The sequence below is a fragment of the Lycium ferocissimum genome, chromosome 3 (genome assembly GCF_029784015.1).
Source record: "Lycium ferocissimum isolate CSIRO_LF1 chromosome 3, AGI_CSIRO_Lferr_CH_V1, whole genome shotgun sequence".
Classification (NCBI taxonomy): Eukaryota; Viridiplantae; Streptophyta; class Magnoliopsida; order Solanales; family Solanaceae; genus Lycium; species Lycium ferocissimum.
In genome coordinates, this window is record NC_081344.1 from 61,657,850 (window position 1) to 61,680,188 (window position 22,339).

At 35.8% G+C, this 22,339-nt stretch overlaps 1 protein-coding gene across 6 annotated transcripts; it reads right to left on the reverse strand.

The window, feature by feature from the left end:
• Window positions 1–2,503: 2,503 nt before the first annotated feature.
• Window positions 2,504–13,926, reverse strand: LOC132050346 (serine/threonine-protein kinase GRIK2-like). Of its 6 annotated transcripts, none has more exons than XM_059441575.1 (13): window positions 13,761–13,926; window positions 12,034–12,257; window positions 11,560–11,950; window positions 10,431–10,505; window positions 10,299–10,343; window positions 9,678–9,752; window positions 7,394–7,481; window positions 7,137–7,261; window positions 5,816–5,911; window positions 3,403–3,469; window positions 3,205–3,320; window positions 3,035–3,113; window positions 2,504–2,936 (listed from the first exon to the last, which is right to left on the reverse strand). In XM_059441575.1, exons 3-13 carry the CDS (start codon window positions 11,884–11,886, stop codon window positions 2,785–2,787), a joined length of 1,245 nt encoding a protein of 414 aa, XP_059297558.1. In that variant the 5' UTR covers window positions 11,887–11,950; window positions 12,034–12,257; window positions 13,761–13,926; the 3' UTR covers window positions 2,504–2,784. The 6 variants fall into 6 exon arrangements, 5 of the variants coding, with proteins under 5 accessions (XP_059297558.1, XP_059297557.1, XP_059297556.1 ...); XM_059441574.1 differs by having other exon boundaries at window positions 12,034–12,262; XM_059441573.1 differs by having other exon boundaries at window positions 13,754–13,926.
• Between the last annotated feature and the right edge of the window lie 8,413 nt (window positions 13,927–22,339).

A 22,339-nucleotide genomic window follows, 5' to 3' on the forward strand; every position in this document is an offset into this window, starting at 1 on the left:
CATTATGGTGATCAACTGCCTTCTCATCGTACCTCAGTGTCCGACCCCAACCGAACTCAACAACCTGGGGCTAACCGAACCGAACTTAATTCCCATGTCGGGGAACCGAGGATATCATTGTCCTCGGTTTTACCCGTATACAGTCTAAATTTTGATATCGATATTAAGCTTATAGAATAGTTTAGTTAAGGCCAAAAAAAAAAATTCATTGGGTGCAAGTTTTTCATGCTAGAAGCAACTCATCTGGTTCCCAACATTACGAGAATGGATTTTAAGAGTTTGAAGGTCGATTCGAAGTCGTTTTGGGTTGAGTTGAATAATAATTCCTTCGAATCAATAGTCATTGAGGGAAACAAAAAAGATTGAAGCCCGAATATGCAAAAAATCCAAAAGCTACCCATTTGTTTTAGAGGGAATACTTTTTGCGGCAGGAGATGATTCTTGTTCAAAATATGGTGCACGTTAATTCATGAGATATTTTTATCTGCATTTTTTCTAGAATTAATTCAATATTATTTACTGGCCTCATTCTCTAATAAGCTAAATGCTGCACTTGATTGAATGTTGAGTTATTTACCTAGAGAAATAGGATCACTCCCTACCTAACACTCTATTTTCTCCTTTGTCTAGGGAGCTTTTTGGGCATGATTTGAAACCATGAGATGAAATCATGTTTGGACATGCAATTTGAATTTCTTAAGTTATATTTTTTCTTATAGACATAAAAACTCCACAAGTTGTGAAAACTATCAAAAAACCATGAGATGAAATCACGTTTGGACATGCAATTTGAATTTCTTAAGTTATATTTTTTCTTATAGACATAAAAACCCCACAAGTTGTGAAAACTATCAAAACTTTCCCAATTCTTATGCAATCTTACCAAATGAGCAAGTCATAATTCATAACAAAATTAATACGCTACTAGAAGGCTTTTCGAAAAAATACAACATCAATTAATCCAACGTTAGGTCAATAAAAAGAAAAATTTAATATGAATAGTAATGTAACTACTCTTTAATATAATCCTCCCACATGGTACGAACATAAATAACGGTTGGCAAAAGTTAATGAGGTTGGTAAATGATTGCTGGGAATTATTGTTAAAAACATCTATCAACTTATGGGTCTTTTTTCATAAAATATAAACTTATGGGTCAAACTTTACATTTAAAAATTTTAAAATCATGATTTGAAATCCCAAATCGGATGATTTGGAATTTCATCTCGTGAGATCATGAGATGAAATCGCATGTCCAAACGCTGATTTCATCTCATGACTTGAAATCACGACATGAAATCCATGTCCAAACGCCTACTAGTTGTGCACACGTCATAGAAATCCCAAATTTGGCTCTGTTTTGAAGTAAATGGAAGTAATCACAATTTAGTTTTCACTATAAAATGTGTTCATATTCTAGATATTCCAATTACTAATTTACTATGAAGTAATTTTATACATCGGAAATTTTCTGACTGCTCAGTTAACACATTTTTCTCTTTAATCTTTAAGCAAGAAAAAAGAAAAAGAAAGAAAATAAAGCCTGCAATGCTTTTAAAAGGGATAATACTTTTTGCGGCATTACCCCCTTTCTCAAATTTATATACTGACACGCTACCTTTCATGTCCTATTATTACTGAAAACAATATTATTTAAAACGGAATAATTACCCCAAAAGCTGATGCCCACTCTCATATGGGAGAGTGACATACACTCTATTTGCCACATGTGTATTTATTTGTTTTCTTTTTTTTTCTTTTTTCAGCTTACGTGTCAATTTTTTTTAAAATAAAAATAAAAAACTGAATTTTCATTAAAAAAAATGAGTTTTAAAACCCGTCTTTTTTTTTTTAATTTGAAAATTTGATTTTTTTTAAACCCATTTAAAAAAAAAAAAAAAAAACTAAAAAAATGGATTAAAAACCTAATTTTCTTTAAAAAAAGGATTTTAAAACCCTTTTTAAAAAAAAAAAAAAATTGAAAATTTGTTTTTTTTTCAAAACCCGTTTTTTGAAAAAGAAAAAAAAAGCTGAAAAATGATTTTTTTTTTTAAATATGGAAAAATGGATTTGTTAAAAATATGGAAAACTTGATTATTTTTTTAAAATGTCTTAAAAAATCTTGATTTTCATGATTTCATTTTCTTAGGACACTTTTATTTTTCAAATAAAATCCGGAAAAGTGTTTTTCTTGCCAAAATGTGAAAAAAAACTGAATTTTTATAAAATTTTGAAAAAATTAATTATTTTCTTAACATGTGGAAAACCCTTGTTTAAAACTAAATGTGGAAGACTAGATTTATTTTCAAATTTTAAGAAAATGCAGATTTTTAAGAAAAAAAAATTAAGTTTTCCTTTTTTATGTTTTCACTCTCTCAAAGAGAGTGAAACACTCTTAAACGTTTTTAACATTCGTTTTAAATAAGTTTAGGGGGTAAAAGAAAGGTAAGGTGTGTCGAAAGAAAATAATGGTGCCTTATCCCCTTTTAAAACGAGGCTACCTAAGGGTTAATGGGAAAATGTCTGATTTATATTCCAAAATTTAGTCTTCCATGATATATGATTCTAACTAAAAGATTATTTGAGGCACAAGTCTTCTGTCTTCCAGTACTCCCATTTACAGCTAGAAAACTCACAGAATTTACTCAAGCCACTCATGCTATACTGTCCTATATTCTTTTGCCTGTATAACTGTATTCTAGCTACCATTCCATAACTCATTAACTTAAAAAGTAGATACAGAAAATTAATTGAAGTGACAGGACATCTTTCTGTTTAGAGTATCAAGTGAAAGTATCCTCCACATTTCCATCTGATACTTCCTTCCGTAATTTTTGGCGCTGGCACCAACATAAATGCCGAGGGATCGGACCTTCGTCACCAACAACCCATTCATGCTCAGAAACACTCTGGAGAGTCATCCTTTGTGCTGGATCTGCACAACATGTCTGCTTGTTAGGATAACCAGAAGGAGAACAGAAACAACAAATTTAAGGTAGCAGAAGTCAAATGTTGGTGGCATGAAAGACGAACCTTTGCAGAGAAGGCCCTCAAGCAAATTTTTCAGCAGGGGATCCATATCATCAGGGAGAGAGAGGGGGTTATTTACTATCTGGGAATACAGAATGCAGGCTGTCAAAGAAGCTGGAAAACTAACGCCTTAACGGTATTACTATATATCAGGAATAAGAGTTGACCCTTGCCTTGTCATATGTATCCTGGAGTGTTTCTCCTAGAAATGGGTACTTTCCTAACACCATGCAGTAAAGGGTGACACCAACTGCCCATGTATCAGCAGTTTTTCCATGATATGTTAGTCCTATTTTAATAAGAAGAAACCACTTCAGTATTATTAAAAAATATTATTTAAACGTCAATGTTGGAGGACCCGAGAGTCTAACCTAGGCAGCACTCAGGAGCAGTAAAAACAGGAGTGCCTGGAGAGCGCCTAAGCTCATCATTATCATCCTACAAACAAGGCAGTTCACTAATGTTAGCCATTAACCCAAAAGAAAAAGAAAAAAACTTATGATAATGGCAAACATACATAAATTTACCCTAAACCCTTGAGCCCCAAAAGTTTAGACTAGAAGATGTATACACAGCATCAAGAGATCCTCTCCTATTAGGGCCTTCAAATGGAAGTATGCAACGGATATGCATCAGTGCATAAAGGTTAAAGGTGGCAGAAATTAATGAAGTCTCAAATATGTCAGCAGAGACACATGCAGAAAAGACCCTCAAAAGCCTCCTGCTACAGCTCTGTCCATCATTTTGCAAATGAATAGCATTGGAGATGGCGGATCCTCCAGTCTCAGACCCTTCGAGCTGGCGAAGAAATGACAAGGCCTTCCATTTACCATGACTGAGAATCTAACTGTATAGATACAAAATTTAATCCACCGACTCACTAGTCCCCAAACCCACCCCCGACCCCCTCATCATGATGTAGTCCAAATATTTCCAATTCACACAATCATATGCCTTCTCAAGGTCCAACTTACATAAAATTCCCGGCTCTCCCTTTTTCCTTCTAGAATTCACTACCTCATTTGCCACAAAGCCACATCCAAAACCTGTCTGCCTTATACAAATGCACTATGGGAAGGATATTGTCTCGTCCAACACATTCTTTTGTCAGTTAGGAAGCATTTTAGAAACTATCTTATAGATGCTTCCCACCAAACCAATAGGCATGCAGTCCTTGATGCACATTACCCCCTCCTTTTTTAGGCACGATGGCTATGGAGGATCATTTAGGGCCCGTGTGAAATTTGGTTTTTTGCTCCTGTCAAGGGTAAATCTATTTACAGTGATCATTGATGAACGCCGGGAATTCCTCCATCACCCTAGACACCATTCTACACTCAACTCTTTCCTCAGGAAACCTCACCGTGTTAAAGTTTCCCCCTAGCATCCATGAAGCCTCCTACTCGAACATAAATTTTGTCATCTCCTCCCAAAAACTCTATTTTGCCACCCATCCACCGGCCATACACCCCTCCAAAACCATTCTTCCCCTGTCCCTAGACTTTTCATCCTAGCGGCTATTATGAACTCACCCTTCTTTGCATCCATAACCTCCATTTTATTTTCATTCCATAATGGGAGGACGCCAACTACACTCCCTCTTTTCATAAACTCATACTTTACTTATCCTCCCCCTTCTCACATCCGCGATGTTGTAGCTGCCATTTTAGTTTCCTGGAACACAATAAGTCTGTCCCCCATTCTCTAGCTCCTGCCTTAATGATCGCAATCTTGCTTGGCCATTCATCCCCACACTCTTAACTTTCATGGAAAACGTTTTTACCTTTTTTGCCATCCCCCTTCTTTGCCAACAACCCACCCCTCTCTATCCCCCCCCCCCCCCCCCCTCTCCTGTACACCACAATCTCATCCTCTTGCGCCTACCCCCGTTTCCTTTCCCTCCCCTCCACTGTTGCCCCTTTTGCAACACTCCTATCTCCTTTTGCCTCTAGTTCATTATCAATTAGTAATCTAGGACTTTATCCTTCTTCCCTTCAAAAGAACTCCCACACATTCTCCAAACCTTTTAAGTATTTCTCCCTTAACTCAATTGAACAAACCACTCCCTCCTTCAATAATTGCTAAAGGATGACGATCCTCCTCAATAACCAACTGTCCTGCCCTTTCTGCACAGCACAGAGTCAAAACACTAGCATTTCCGGCTCCAGGACCAAATCAGTCCCTCAGATAGATTTTGGTTTGGAGATGCTGGCAGCATTTCTTCCCTTCCCAAGGGGATTCCTAGCATTCATTCCGAGGCCATAAGAACACCTAAAGGAGGATTTGTTTTTCATTTTCCGTGGGAGAAATAGCTTATTCCAAGTAATAACTGTGGGAAAGCTCTTTAAAAAGTAAATATCAGGACACAGAGAAAGCAGGCAAGTGGAAGTTAGACCCACAACTCAGACTTCCATGCAAATAATGTGCTGAACAGCACAATGATCCATGAAATACATATTCATCCTCACATATATCTAATAGCTCACAGAGATAATGTTTGGATAATAAGTTGAGAGGAATCAGATCCAGGTCATCAACAGCTAGTTGCAGGAAAACACCAAGAATCTCAAGTGGAGAACAGCTACGACAGAACTACAGAAATATAATAACTAACATATTCTAATGCAGAATAAGTGAAGGAATCACGCGAATTTCAAAAACCCACAGGCCACATTCCTAAATGTAAAAATGAAAAACTAAAGAAAGATGCTCAGACACAAACCCTTTGCATCTCCAAAAACAAAAGAGATTCTGAAGAGAACCATTGTTGAGAAGAGAACATACCTCAAAAGCTTGGCTGACGCTGAAATCACAAATCTTCACCCTGCCAGAGGCCGTAACTAAAAGATTTTCTGGCTTAATATCCCCATGGATTATATTCTGTTCAAGAGCAGCAAAAACATAGATGTTAAACTACATAAAGCACATAACTGAAATCTATCAATGACGCATAGGTGTCTACTATGCCTTATAGTTAATGAGGCTTGATTTAAGGAATCCAAGGAAACAGCATGTGTCAAATGGTTTCAACTCTGATGTTGACATTTAACATGGTAATCATACCGATAAACCCTGCAGGAAAAAAGTGTGCCTTCACTTGGTTCCTTGACTTCCTTATACTTTAAGTTAAAGGACAGCCCTTTGCAATGAATCTCATAGGCACCTTATCAAATGCTAACAACTAGCTGAACAAACAACTTCTAAAATGAACAATGTTATGTTAGTCTTTGACAAGTGAAAGGAATCATCACGATTCAGATCAAACTAGCTACCTTCCCTAGAAAAAGGAAACAGGGAGGGAAGAAGGCCCACAAAAGATTAAAAGGCCAGAGGAGACTAATCGTAGTTGAAAAATCCCAACAACTACTACTACTACACCTCAATTTCAAGTTAGTAGGCGTCGGCTATATGAAACCCCACTAACCATGTCACTCCATTTAGCCACGCAGCAATTGTATATTTGAAGATTTATGCTCTCTAGCACTAAGGTTCTGTACATTTTTTATTTCCACATAAATATAAATTCCAAACAAGACCAAAAGACTCCTAGCAAACTAAACCTTGATCACAGATTTACCTCAACTTTACTCTTCTTCTGTCAGCTAAACTTCCAGGAATATACTCAAGTCTTACTTTTTTTATTCTAAAACCTTTACTCTATAGAGTGTTTCTCCTTCGTTCAAGCAGTTGGTTGAAAGTTTCACCAGTTTTATCAAAACCCAAACAACCTAAAAATTAAAGGTTAAGCATTTCATTCTTCAATCAGATTGAAGTAGAGCATGGAATTGTCCAAAAAGAGTTTACCAATTCCGTACTCCATGATTTTAAGTATTTATTGAAGTAAGACAATACTTTAGAATATAGCTCAACAGTCAATCAAAAATAACACAACAACCCAATACATAACTGGAAGTGGAGTTTCTCCGAAAATGTATATGCCTCGAAGAATGCCCTTAGAAAAATTGGTGATTCATGATGTCTTTAAGATCAGTTTACATTAAGAAAAATGCAAACAAGGGTCATGATGCAAAGACAACCACATGAGACAGATCAACAACGAAAAATGTTTTCTTCCAAAGACATTACTGGAAGAATGCGGTCATACATGAGAATGTAGATACATCAAGCCGGACACTGTGTCACGCAAGTATGTCCGTGCCTTATTTTCTCCGAGACCACCGGCTGGACCAGCACCCTCACAAACCCATTTTCCTTCCACATATTCAAGGACTGTTCAAAAGAAAATAAAGAAAAGCTTAGCACTTTGGTGTCCCTCTTTCCATTCACCAAAATATGTTTCAATATACATAGCAAGCCACAAATCTAAATGAGGTAGGATTTATAGGAATGTGTAAGGAATACCCATGTAAAAGTGATCTGTTGTTGGATCATCAATCACCTCTATAAGATTAACTATATTGGGATGGCTCAGCATTTTCATGATTAAAACCTGCAAAAATGGGGGGAAAAAACATTAAGGTTATTAACCAAGGAATTTTGCTCGAGAAAAAGAAAATCTAATAGGTAGTTGAGTCATATAATAAAACAGGAGTAACATGGGGCTTAGTTTGCATGGTGCATGGATCGAACTTGTGACCCTCAACCTTTGCCACTTTAACTAAGCCCTAGAGGCTAAATAAGTTCACTAATCTTGTATCTTTCAAGTGATCGTTCTAGTAACACCAATCTTAGTTTCGGAAACTATTTGGCTACACCACCTTTTTCCCCCTATAATGCTGGTGTCTATACCAGCTTGTTGGCACCTTTACTATTCCACCGGATACCTACTGCCTCCCACCAACACGCGTACCGGGTGATTCTGTCCCCCATGATTTAGGGAAATGGGAAGAAGTCACCAATTGTTTTTTGCCTCTTCTACAATTTGAACCCTAGTCTCCAAGGTCTGCACCCATTTCATAACACTACGCCACACCCTTAGGAGCTTGGTCGCGCCACTTATGAATGATCATTCCAACAATACGGGGTCTTTTTACAGTGATCATTCTATCAGCCTCATCTTCATTCTTTGCTGACCACTATTAGAATCATCCTTCTAACGACTTCATTTTCTTTGGGAAAACATTGATATTAGAGCTAGTACACGTACCTCAACTAATTTATTATGTCCTTGCTACCTCCCACTAGATGTCGGGTAACTCTAACTTCCAGTCTTTAGCAAACCAAAAGAATTCACCTGTGTAGACCTCGTTGGGATCGGAAAACTTGGTCCCCAAAATTATCACTCTTTTAACTCTTCGACTGCTAGGCCACTCCCTTAGGGGTTTCTTCCAGCAACTTTCAAGCAAAACATTTATAAAACTTCTTCTCTTATGTTTTCTCCATGGTATAAAAACTCATATCAATGTTTTGAAAAGGTCTTCTCTTCATTCTCTTCATGGTACAAGCGTTTGGTATTAAATCCCTCTTATGAAACATTGATTTCCGATCACTGTTACAAGAATGGCTTCTACCCTTTCGTCATCACATTGCGCATTGAGTCCCTTTTTCGAGCATTGAGTTACTGGTCATTGTGGCAACTTTTTCTTCGGTCATTTTCTAAAAATACGCTAATGAATACTGATGCAATAGAGAGTTGTGTCACTATACCTCTTTATAGTGATCGAGAATAGATTCTTTTTTGTGTGTGCAAGTAGTTCAGTCACTCTAGGGGGGGTTGTGGGATGCCAACAAAGTTTTTTCCTGTGATTGACCACTGTTGAAGTGACTAATTACTACTTCAGTGCTTCTTTTAATATTTCTTGCTTTCATAATAAGAACACCTAAAACTACTTCTCCACCTTGAGTTTGAGAAGGTTGCTGAAAGTTGAGAGAATCATAAAAAATGTTGCATGGGATATCCTTAATGAATATGCTAGTCAACAGAATAATTGATAATATCGTGTAAGATATTCTTAACGATAACGTCATAACTAAAAATTACTCCCCCATTTCAGTTTATGTGTCTTACTTTCATCTTTTGTTTCTTTCAAAAAGAAGATACTTTCTTTATTTAGTAATTCCTTAATTCCAAAATCTCACATGGCATGTTTAAGACCAAAGATTCAAAGGGTATTTTGGTACATTGCACATATCTTTAATTTAATACGACACAATTCAAAAGTCTCTCTTACTTTCTTAAACTTCATGTCGCGTCAAATTAAGACACATAAAAATAAACAAAGGGAGTAATGAAAATTTGTGTGTTTCATAACTCAGAACCTTATATAAAACCCCATCTCACATACTCCCTCTTCCCAATTTATGTGGCACACTTTCCTTTTGTGTGTCCCAAAAAGATGTCACTTTTCTATTTCTATATTTAGAAATAATTTAACTTCAGGAGAAGACTTACAGCCCCACAAATATCTAAGGCTTGTTTTGGACCACAAATTTCAAAAGTCTTCCTTTCTTAAACTCCGTGCCAAGTCAAATGGTGCCACATAAATTGGGACGGAGGGAGTATTGTTAATCAAATCATTTAAACAATAATATACTCTCTTCTTCTATCTTCACAATGAAATATGGTTTAGCTACAATTACGAGAGATTCATGTTCAGCAATGCATAGCCAAATTACAAAATAAAAGTTTTGAGCATAACTCAAAAGTAGGTTTAAGATAAAACTCAAAGAGGAACAGAGCATGTACCTCACGGAGAACATCCGACATTGCAGTTTCTGAAGGTGCCACTCGCAACTTTAATAAATGAGACTTGCGGAAGGCCTGCATTCAATTACTAAAAGCTCTTACCACTATTTAAGAGACCAACTAAGCGCAATATTTTCATAACACTGATAATTTTAAGTCAAACCACCTATTTGTACAACATTGTCACTTCCTATCCATTTTCAACTCTCTCTCCACAACCATAAATACTACTAGAACTAGTAGTCCTAGATAAAGTAATTTGATTAATCCCTTCCTCTCATGATCAAAGAAAGGATAAAATGACCTAAGTTTAATGGTGAGGTATTCACTTGTATAACTTGATAAAATCCATCGTGAATCTAGCAGCCCATTAGAGAGCATTGTAACAAAGCTTTTTGAATCCCAATCAGCCATATCAAATTGTAAACCTCCTATTACTTACCATTTCAATAAATAATAAAGTAGACCTCCTATTCTAAGTTTATAGCAATATGATTTCCACGAGTAGAAGTTGTACATGAGATCGAGATTACAGGTAGTGGAAATGCATGCTTTAAGCTAAGCTAGGTATTAACAATCGAACAAGATGAAATCATGAAAATTTGTTCTTGTTAATGTTACCTTTAGGGCATAACGTTTTCCGTCAGTACGGCTCCTATATAGAACCTGTGTCATTGCAAGGTGATAAGATATATAACCCAGATTCCTTCAATTACAAACAGAAATATAACACCGGTACGACCCAGAGCTCACCACTTTTCCATAGCTACCAGACCCAATCTTAAATTCGCGTACATAATCATTAACCATCTTGTTCCCATCTTCATCCTGGAACAATTACATCCGTGAGTAACACCAGGAAAAGTAATGTGACAACATAGCTGCATAGGTCAACTATACCAAGCTAATAGAGCATGCCACTTCAAAAATTGCATTTGTGAGGATAAATAATGTGATAAAATAGCTGTATAGAAGGCCAACTGGGACATGTTAATTCTTTTTGATCAAGTAGAAGTATTTTCCCAACTGTGACACGTTATAGGATGCCACTTCAGTTGGCTCACCATTCAAATGCATATACAATAAAGTCTATAGCGAATCCACCGTTACTTTTCTCCAAAAAGAAAAAGTTCAATAGCGAATTTAAAAAGAACAATATAAGGTACTGCCTTTGTCCCAGTTTATGTGGCATATTTCACTTCTTGAGATTTAAACTTTGTGAACTTTGACCAACATTTTAAAATGTATTTTTTCGTCGTATTGACATGAGAAGAATTGCAACTTATAGTACTTATCATATGGTTTCTGAATATCTAAATATTAATTTTAAAATAGTGCGTTGATCTAGTCCAATTTAGCTACAAAGATTAGTCAAATTAACTCTCGAAAAGCGAAAATGCCACATAAATGGGGACAAAGTGGGTAGTATATTTCTCCTACCAGAAGACATCTTTGGAGTTATTAAAAAATTAAAATGTTCAGTTGTTTGTTCTTGGTTTAGCTTTTTTTATAGGTAAAGATATGCTACAAGGGAAGTATATTTCTCCTATCAGATATCTTGAGATATTAAAGATCAAACTGTTCATTTCTCTGTCCTGGGTTCACCATTTTTGTATCTGTAAAGATATGTGCTTTGTATCAACTATAAGAGGCATTTCCCAAAAGGAGAAGCTTTTACGTGAACTTCTTAGAAAGAAAAACAAAAAGGACTCTTAGTCTTGACTTTGGGGGAGGGGGCACCTACCAAGACGACCAAACCTATTCAATTATAACTCGGTAGAAGCTGATGTGGAGGAATTAATAACCATCATTTTCACATCTATTCAATTAAATAAATTTTCAAAGATTCCATTTTCCAGTAGATCTTTTACTCTGCTATTACCTCATCCCGTAAAACTTTGTGGGTTTCCTTGACAGGGATCTCCCTGCAAACCAACCCATTTTGAGCTCTGTACATGAGAATCTCTTCAGAGCGTTTGACTGGGATGCGAAACTCACCGTCATCCCCATTACCAGTATCAGTAACATCACCATTGTAACCATCTTCCTCCTCGCCCTCATCATATAACAAAGACTCCTGAGAACAGTTACTTCTCAATCCCAAATTGGGCCTTCCCACTCTTTTGTGTTTTCTTGCAAAACAGAATCCAAAACACCCACAGCACCCCATTTCTGTCACTTTGGCAACAGAATGCCCCTTACCAAACATCAGAAACTACAGAATTGTTGTAATGACTACACTATACAATCCGAAAACAATTTGATCCCAACACCTGAAAATTAGCACACCTCTTGTTACAAATCAATAAGCGTCTCAATGTACATATCAATTTAAAGGTAAAAGTAGTAAGAAAACCTTAAAAAAAGGAAAATATTGATCTGGGCTTCAAGCCCCCGTCGATTTTGCTACTCAATTGGATGCCATTCAGAAAAATGAAAGAAGCAGTTGATCAAATTAATTCCATTGCGATTGAATCCCGACATAGTGAAATGCGCTCCAGTTTACTACAACAATTAGTGACACAACCTGGCAGGCTAGTATATTCCACTTCTCACGAGCCACGGAGCCTCATAAAAAACCTGACCTTTTACCATAATTGGGAAAAAAAAAAACAGAAAGGATAAAGAACACGAGTGTTAATTACTACTATCGACATTACGGAATATAAATTGAAGTAAACTAAATTCAAACTCCAAAGGCTAAAGAAATTTGTTAGGACACGATAAAATTCAACTTAAAAAATAACAAGAAGCTGACATCATAGATATCAACCACCGAAATTTAAAGAAAAAAATAAACATGGATAGGTATGAAATACATACTGCATATTACAGGTATAAATGTTTACCTATCTACACACACACTACATTCATGTATCATCTGTATAGTGCATAAGCAATCAATCAGAAACCAAAAAAAAAAAAAAAAAAAAAAAGAAGATTAAGGCAATGAAGAAAGTTTCAAAATCGGTGAAAAAATTTAACCTTTTTCTTGTCAATTGTTTTTAATGAGCATCATCACAGAAAAAAATAACCATGTGACCTTTGCCACAATTGTAAAAATCAGAAAAATGAAGAAGAAAGAACTAAGTACAAACTATTATCCACATTAATGAACATAAAGTGAACTAAACCAAATGCAAATTCCACAATCTAAATAAATTGGTTAGAGGAGAGGACATTCAACTTTAAAATAACAAACAAGCTGACATCAGAAAAATCAACCACCGAGATTTAGAGAAAAAAGATAATGTATAGATACGAACAAATATACCGCATATCACCACGTATATATGCACATACACATGTATCATCAGCATAATCAACAAAAGGCCAAAAAATAATAAAGTGATGAAAAATTCAAAAATCAGTTAAAAAAAACTTTTTTACTGTTATTGTATTCAAATTGACAAACAAAGAGCCTCATCACGAAAAAATTACCACATGACCTTTGCCACAATTGTAAAAATCAGAAGAAAAAAAAAAGAACTAAGTGGCCATTTGGCCATGATTATTTTTTACTTTTTTGCGGAGTTGAATTCTGAAAATCATGTTTGGCCATAAAATTCCGGAAAAATCTTGGAATTCCGGAATTTGAAAAACACCAAAAAGTTTGTTTTCACATTTTTCACTCCAAATCACTCACAAAAATTCAAAAAACAACTCCAATTTGTATCCATGCCAAACACAACTCCAATTTCCGAATATCATTTTTCACTTTGGAAACAAAAACTACTTTTTTTGAAATACTCACGATTTTCATGGGCAAACAGGCCCTAAGGCAATGAAGAAAGATTCAAAATCAGTAACAAAATTTAACCTTTTTCTTGTCATTTGTATATTAAGAGACTCATCACAAAAAAATAAAAACAAAAATAAATAACCCTAAGTATAACCTATTATTATCCACATTAATGAATATAACGTGAACTAAAGTAAATTTAAATTCCACAAACTAAATAAATTGGTTTTAGGTTGTATCAACAGCATAATCAACAAAAGGCCAAAAAACAATAAAAAATTCAAAATCAGTGAAAAATAATTAACCTTTTTTACTGTAAATTAGTTGACTGAACAATTTACCTGACAGTTGTCCAAAGGATTAATTTTGACTGGATTAGTGATCAACGAATTTGATTTTCAAAACCCTAAATGATAATTAGGGCAATTTAGAGATAATTATTAGGGCTGTGGAGTTTTTGTTTGTGGAAAATACAAAGTGGAGATAGATAAAGGAATAAAGAAAGGAAAGTGGCAGCTAGAAAGGAAAGTGGCAGCTTTGTATGTATCCTTTTATTTTATATTGCAAGACCCTATGTTTAAAATGTGTTAATTACTCATTTGTGTGAATTATTTGTCGTGGTTTCCAAAAAATAATTATCCCAAATTATTTGACGTTTTAGATTTTCAAGGTGCAAATTAATTATTATTTCTCATTTTACTGAAATTTTGTCATTAATAGAGATGACGCATAAATGAAATAAATATGTAATAGAGAGATTATAACTTAGAGAAAAATAAGGATAAAGTAGTCACATACCCTTCCTAATTAATGTTTCTTAAGGGGGTGTAAACAAAAAAGCGACAAATAATTTGAGACGGATAGAGTATTTTGACATGGTTCCTTTACTTTCATCAATTCTTGACTGACTTTTTGCCTTGTTTTCTCTTGAGTCGGGGATCTTTCGGAAACAGCCTCCCTACCTCTTAAGGTGGAGGTAAGGTCTGTGTACACTCTGCCCTCCCCATACCCCACTTATGAAACTACACTGGATATGTTGTTGTTATTGTTGTTGGATAGAGTAACGAATGACCTCATTTTACTTATCTCTTTTATTGAAATAGATCTCTTTACTTTTTTACGAAGTTCCTCATAAGAGGGATGGACTTCGCCCCTCCACATTTTTCCAAAGCGTTAATCTTCATTTTCTAATATCATGAAATTGTGAATTTAAAGCATAAAAAATAGATAAGTTGTGATTAATTTCTCGCTTATTTAATGTTTATCAATGGATTAAGCTACGATGATATTAAATTAAATAAGATTACGTCTTACCTGAAGAGTTGAACGTGTCACGACCCGACTCGGGGGCCATGACGGGTACCCGGAGCTGACCACCGAGCACCACTTATCATACTGACTACCTGGACATACATCACTCTCAACACAACTTATCATGACAGTTGTCCAAAGGATTAATTTTGACTGGATTAGTGATCAACGAATTTGATTTTCAAAACCCTAAATGATAATTAGGGCAATTTAGAGATAATTATTAGGGCTGTGGAGTTTTTGTTTGTGGAAAATACAAAGTGGAGAGATAGACAAAGGAATAAAGAAAGGAAAGTGGCAGCTAGAAAGGAAAGTGGCAGCTTTGTATGTATCCTTTTATTTTATATTGCAAGACCCTATGTTTAAAATGTGTTAATTACTCATTTGTGTGAATTATTTGTCGTGGTTTCCAAAAATAATTATCCCAAATTATTTGACGTTTTAGATTTTCAAGGTGCAAATTAATTATTATTTCTCATTTTACCGAAATTTTGTCATTAATAGAGATGATTTATAAATGAAATAAATATGTAATAGAGAGAGATTATAACTGAGAGAAAAATAAGGATAAAGTAGTCACATACCCTTCCTAATTAATGTTTCTTAAGGGCGTGTAAACAAAAAAGCGACAAATAATTTGAGACGGATTGATAACAGCACGGATAGCGGAAGACTTTAGAATTGAAAATTAGAAAGGGGAAAGGTTTGATTCTTGAGAAAGAAGAACACAAGTTCAAGTATTTGATACTTAAAACGTTGTTTAATAGTGAAAGAAGGAGTTGAATCAATTAAGAAGAAATGGAGGGAGGGAACTCAAACAAGGAATCTTACCATCGAAGAATCCGAATTGCGGTTCAAAGTAGAACAAAAAGGGCATAACCCAAAAGAGAACCCCAAAGGTCTCCACAAGCACAAGGCTAATATTATTAATATTCAAACTTAGTTACAATGAGAAGAAAACACTCCTTTATATAGGAGCCAAGAAATGGGCTGCCATCCCCTTGAAATTATCAATGGGGTAGTCAAACTAATTTAATAAAGTGCATTTTCCTAGGTCCAACTTCCTAGGTGTAGAAGACTCATCACCTTGTCAAACTAAATTAATAAAGTGCAACTTCCTAAGTGCGCGAAGACTACATATACTTTGTCCAATAAACCATTAAAAGCGATCAACATAGCATTAAATAGCTTAGAACACTAAATTGGGTCAACGGACTTGATCCTTCATTGGACGATTTTTGGGCACAACCCAACTCGTCTTGGTCTTGATTTGGGCCTCAACAAAGTTGTAAGACTCAACCCAAAAGATCTACTTTGGGGCTGGAGCTCTTCTTCCAAATATAGACACGTGCATTACTAATTGAAGTCCAATAAAGCATATTGATATTTCCTGTCTTCAATTGAGTTAAGCTTTCATGGATGCTATAATTCTCCCCTCTTAAAGAAGATTCGTCCTCGAATCTTGATATTAACGATGAGATTCTCCTTGATGGATTTGAGCTTACATGGTCGCTATCATTCTCTCCCTTTTTAAAGAGGATTCATCCTTGAATCTGGTCATTGATCTATGACCATTAATCACAATAAGTAGGAAAAGACAACAACCACTTGGTAAAAATAACACAAGGTAGTGACCATGCAACCATCTAACCCACTTGGTTCTTTTAAGCACAAATACTCCTTTTAAATCTCCAAGCTCATCATCTAATAGAAAAATGTGATCACCAACACAACCACTAAGAACACAATTCATAAGCTCTTTAAACAGTAGAGGGTCTTTACCTAGATCAAAAGCATATGAATACCAAGAAAACATACCATATTTGCTCTTTGCTAAATAACTTAACCTCACCATTGGATACACCATGATCAAGATATGGATCAAAAGTAATTTCTCAAGAATTGACTTGGAATGAGGCTGCAAAAAAAGATCTACAAAACAAGATAAAGATATTGTGCGATTAGCAACATGTGAGCACTTATCCTTTTCACACGAGCCACTACATTCGCATTTAGCTCAACTTCCTCGGGATCTATGACATCAAAAGCTTTATGTGTCATTATCTTCATGGAGAACTTCATCACCGTTGCTTCTTTCATTGGAATCCCAAAGTGGACAAAAATATCTTGCAAACTCTTCATCCCACGATGGGTTATCATACACTTTAAAACCTTGACAATGAGATTTTCTTCTTAGTGAGGTGTCGTAAATCCTTTTACAAAGTTCATCCTCAATTTTCCGCATGAAAGGAGATGTAATACTAAAACAAGAAAGAGTTAGTTGATTGGCATATGAATAAGATTCATCCTCTCTCAAGTTTCCTTGGATTTGTTCACTCAACGTATCTCGTTCCTCACTTTGATCAAATTGTGGCATATTGTTCTCATAAGAAGAATAGTCAACAAAGTCATGTTCACCCCAAATCTGAGTTACACCTTCACGAACTTTGGCCTCATCAAATTGTGGCACAAGTTCAGATTTTGCATTTAAAAATAGATCATTGATCAGGTCATACCACATGAGATCATCAAGCTCAACTTTTTCTTCCACTTGATGTTGGTTCCACAGATCATCGACCTTTTCACCTTTCAAATCTTCTTTGAAAATAGATTCTACCTCAAATTGTTGTTCCAATTCATCAATGGTTTCTTCTTCAATAACCTGCACATTTGGAACACAAACACTAGAAAAAGAATGAGTTAAAAGGTTAGAGCTTGAACAAGATCCTTTCACACCTATGCACTCTTTTCTTTTAAGCACTTCTTTTCTATCATCTCTCAAGTGCTTTTTTTGTTCACCCTCTATTTTACCTCCCAAAAACGCACTCGATTGTCCACTCGTTTCTAGTTCTTGACAACTCACTCTCTTCACTCATCACTTCCTCTCCTTTTTCCTCTCTTGAGTTGTCAAGTTTCTCACCCTTACTTCTCTCTCTTTGTCGCTCATCCTCGCTTTTGTTTGAATTGAAAAAGGATCTGGCGATGAAGAAACACTCCTTTGCTTTCCTTGGAAGAATATGTTATTTGAAGTATCATAAGCACCACATACTTGCCAAGAATTCCTCTACTATCTTTTGGAGGACTTTAACATCACTACGATTTTTGGTTTTCTCTGAGCACTTGATGTGTCCCTTTGGTCCTTCTTTTCATACGCCTTGCGCTTCAACTCCCCCTCATTAGATGAAGGATAGTTTGAAGATGTTTTTTTGGAATTATGTTGTTTCTTCTTTCTTTCATCCCACTCATCATTTGCTTTCTTCATTGCTTCATAGAGTTTTCGTAACCAGTAAAAGTCATTTTCATCTCTTTCTTTTAATATGTTATCTTCTTCCTTTCTTTTGGTATCCATGGATATAGCCATAAGCTCCCAAAGACCTGCAAATTGCTTAATTACAAACAAAAAAATTGTTAGAAGCAAAAGTACCTCACCAAAAGAATCACACCCTTACGTAAATCACTCAGGTAGTGGCTCTCAACACTCATGTATCACACAAGTAGGCTTTTACCCTCAAAGAATCTCACCATTCTCGCCTTTTACCACTCAAGGGCTGCTCCTCGAAGTTCTTCAATAAACCAGCAACTCAAACACCTCAAAGTAAGTTCCAATGCTTGGTTCAAGAATGGAGTTTATGTCAAACAAAGAAAAGGACGACAAAAACTTAAACGGACAGGAAACAAGAAATACACAATGAAAATAAAGAGAAAAAAAAGAACACGGAACAAATTAGCACGAACCAAAGAAATAGACACAAAATTACTAGACAACTCTAAGTATGGACAAATACTTCAAGTATCTAGTAAGAGAACATAAAGAAAACTAAATGCAAGAAATAAACACTTTCAAGAAAAGATTTAGAACATATCAATGAGTTTGGATATAAATGTGTTGTCATGATCTTTGCATTCCTCAATGTGACTTTTGAGTTTCTTGATGAACAAAAGTCAAAGAATCTTTAAAACTAATGGAATTTTCAAGAGATAACAACCACAATGGATTTTCCCATAATTTAAAGTCTCCAAATCACAAGATAAAGGATTGAAGAAATCAAGAACAAGTAAAGAAAACTTATAAAGTCTTGTTCACGACTTTGTTCACTTGAAATGATTTTTTTTTAAACTTTTTTTGGCTACTGTTCACTTGCTACAGTATATTATTTTTTTTCAGATTTTTTTTTTGGGTATTTAGAATTCAAATCAATAGATCGGGTGAGTATAGGAATACTCAACCATCCAAAGCTCTGATGCCACTTGATAACAGCACGGATAGCGGAAGACTTTAGAATTGAAAATTAGAAAGGGGGAAGGTTTGATTCTTGAGAAAGAAGAACACAAGTTCAAGTATTTGATACTTAAAACGTTGTTTAATAGTGAAAGAAGGAGTTGAATCAATTAAGAAGAAATGGAGGGAGGGAACTCAAACAAGGAATCTTACCATCGAAGAATTCGAGTTGCGGTTCAAAGTAGAACAAAAAGGGCATAACCCAAAAGAGAACCTCAAAGGTCTCCACAAGCACAAGGCTAATATTATTAATATTCAAACTTAGTTACAATGAGAAGAAAACACTCCTTTATATAGGAGCCAAGAAATGACACGCCATCCCTTGAAATTATCAATGGGGTAGTCAAACTAATTTAATAAAGTGCATTTTCCTAGGTCCAACTTCCTAGGTGCATAGAAGACTCATCACCTTGTTCAAACTAAATTAATAAAGTGCAACTTCCTAGGTGCACAGAAGACTACATATACTTTGTCCAATAAACCATTAAAAGCAGTCAACATAGCATTAAATAGCTTCTAGAACACTAAATTGGGCTGCTGGACTTGCTCCTTCATTGGATAGATTTTTGGGCCACAAGTGACTCGTCTTGGTCTTGATTTGGGCCTCCAACAGTTGTAAGACTCGGCCCAAAAGATCTACTTTGGGCTGGAGCTCTTCTTCCAAATATAGACACATGCATTACTAATTGAAGTCCAATAAAGCATATTGATATTTCCTGGTCTTCAATTGAGTTAAGCTTTCATGGATGCTATCACGGATAGAGTATTTTGACATGGTTCCTTTACTTTCATCAATTCTTGACTGACTTTTTGCCTTTTTTTCTCTTGAGTCGGGGATCTTTCGAAAACGACCTCACCTCTTGGGTGGAGGTAAGGTCGTGTACACTGCCACTCCCCATTACCACTTATGAAACTACCTTTTGGATATGTTGTTGTTGTTGTTGTTGGATAGAGTAATGAATGACCTCATTTTACTTATCTCTTTTATTGAAATAGATCTCCTTACTTTTTTACGAAGTTCCTCGCCCAAGAGGGATGGACTTCGCCATAAAACATTTTCAAAGCGTTAATCTTCATTTTCTAATATCATGAAATTGTGAATTTAAAGCATAAAAAATAGATAAGTTGTGATTAATTTCTCACTTATTTAATGTTTATCAATGGATTAAGCTATGATGATATTAAATTAAATAAGATTACGTCTTACCTGAAGAGTTGAACGTGTCACGACCCGACTCGGAGGCCATGACGGGTACCCGAGCGACCACGAGCACCGCTTATCATCGACTACACGGACATACATCACTCTCAACACAACTTATCATGAACCAACCTCCAAATACCTCCCAAAACACATATATGAGCATAGGCCTGTAAGGCTACAAAAATGACGTACAAAATACAATGAAGAGGTCACATGACATCTACAACCCACATATAGGTATCTACGAACCTCTAACTAGAGTATTGGAATCGTAAGGACGGGACAGCACCCCGCCGTACCCAAATATGTACACAAAAGAATGTATCAACATATGGCACCTCCGGAGCAGTGGAATGCCCCTGTCGTCCTGTTGAAGGAGCTCTGGTGTCATGGCGAGTCTCCTTGTCTACTGTGGGCATGAACACAACGTCCATAAAAGAAAAGGACGTCAGTACGAACAATGTACTGAGTATGTAAGGCATATATGATAACATAATAAGGAAACATAGAAAGCATAAGAAAGAAAAATAACTGTAGCTGCTTGTCTCTCGAGGCAGAATCGTGCATGCTCACTTTTGCCTGTCAAACATGTCACATATACTTACGTAATCTGTCTGAATCAATAACATCATTAGCCCGCTTCCGGGGTAATCATATCACGCCGCCCACTAGTGGTGTCATGTCCGGCCAAATAGGCACGGTGTTATCATAAGCCGCCCGCCTTAGCGGTGTCATGTCCGGCCATCTAGGCACGGTGTAATCATACATATATACTCATCATAAATCATGCATAAGAACTCAAGTAAGAGCTACGACTCTATCGGGGTGACGTAAGGTCGAGAACCCCCGATTCCATTATGGAGTAGTCATGATCATCGTATCTCGCATGAAAAAATAGCATCATAAGGTGAGCCTAACAATAATGAACAACATTAAGGAATCATATAAGGATCATGAGCTTCATAAGAATAGCATATCATAAGCTTTAGAGCCTCTAAACTTAGCTTCATCGTCATCATTATCGTTATCTCATGAGTAGCTCTTAATAATCATAGATTCATCGTTTCCGGAATATAAAAGAGTCATGGGAAGATAAAGGAAGTCGTAGTATAGGAATCATGTCTTAGAAAAGAAGGGACTAGCCTCACATAACTTTACGTCGTTCTAGCTTTATCGACTAAGTGCTCCCCTCCGATACTCACAATTCTACATTCAAGAGGATTCGTACTAAGGTTAGATAACCGGAAACATACTTAAGCTTAAGCTAAAGCTAATGAAAATTGGGCAGCACTTCCTTTGTTTCTACAACTTCCTCCATATAATATAATAACTCCCAAACATCCACCACAATATTCATAATATCGTAATCAATAACTTCTTCAAGTTCAACATTATCCAATTCTCACAATTCTCTCTCAAAGTCATCCATAACCATAGCTATAATATGACACCACATTCATCCTCATACAATACTTCTTTGACATCATTTATATCATTTATAACAAGATTATACTCTTAACATGTCAAGAACTATGATTCAAGTTAAGTTAATATTCAAGAATACCATTATTCCCATGTTTGAACTCCATATTCTACTTTCTTTTTCAATCCAAGTCTTTCAACCATTCAATATTCTTAGTAACATGGAATGATCATAAAACTACTTTGATTAGGTAGGAACGGACTTTGGATGGAAGCACTTCACTTTGGAGAAAACCCTATTGCTTGATTCCAAAGGAATTTCTAGCTTCCATGGACCCTAGCAAGCACCCATATACTTGATTTCCCTTGATTAGTGGTGTTTGATCTTTGATTTCCCTTGAGTTTATGTTAATGAAATGTATGGAACCTTCTAGAGGTCTTGAGAGAAGTTGGAAAAATGAGAAATTAGAAGTGGGAACTTATATTTATACTTGGACAAAAAAGCTGTCCCGACCATGTTATACGGACACTTATACGGTCGGTATAAGTGACCGTACTTCACCATCAGGGATTTTCCCTTCCTGTTGAGGTTATACGGACTCTTATACGGACCGTATAAGTGGTCGTATAACTCCATTTTTCCGAACTTAATCTCGTCGTTTCGTTTAATCTCCAATCCTTATGGAACCTTCTTAGCACTTATT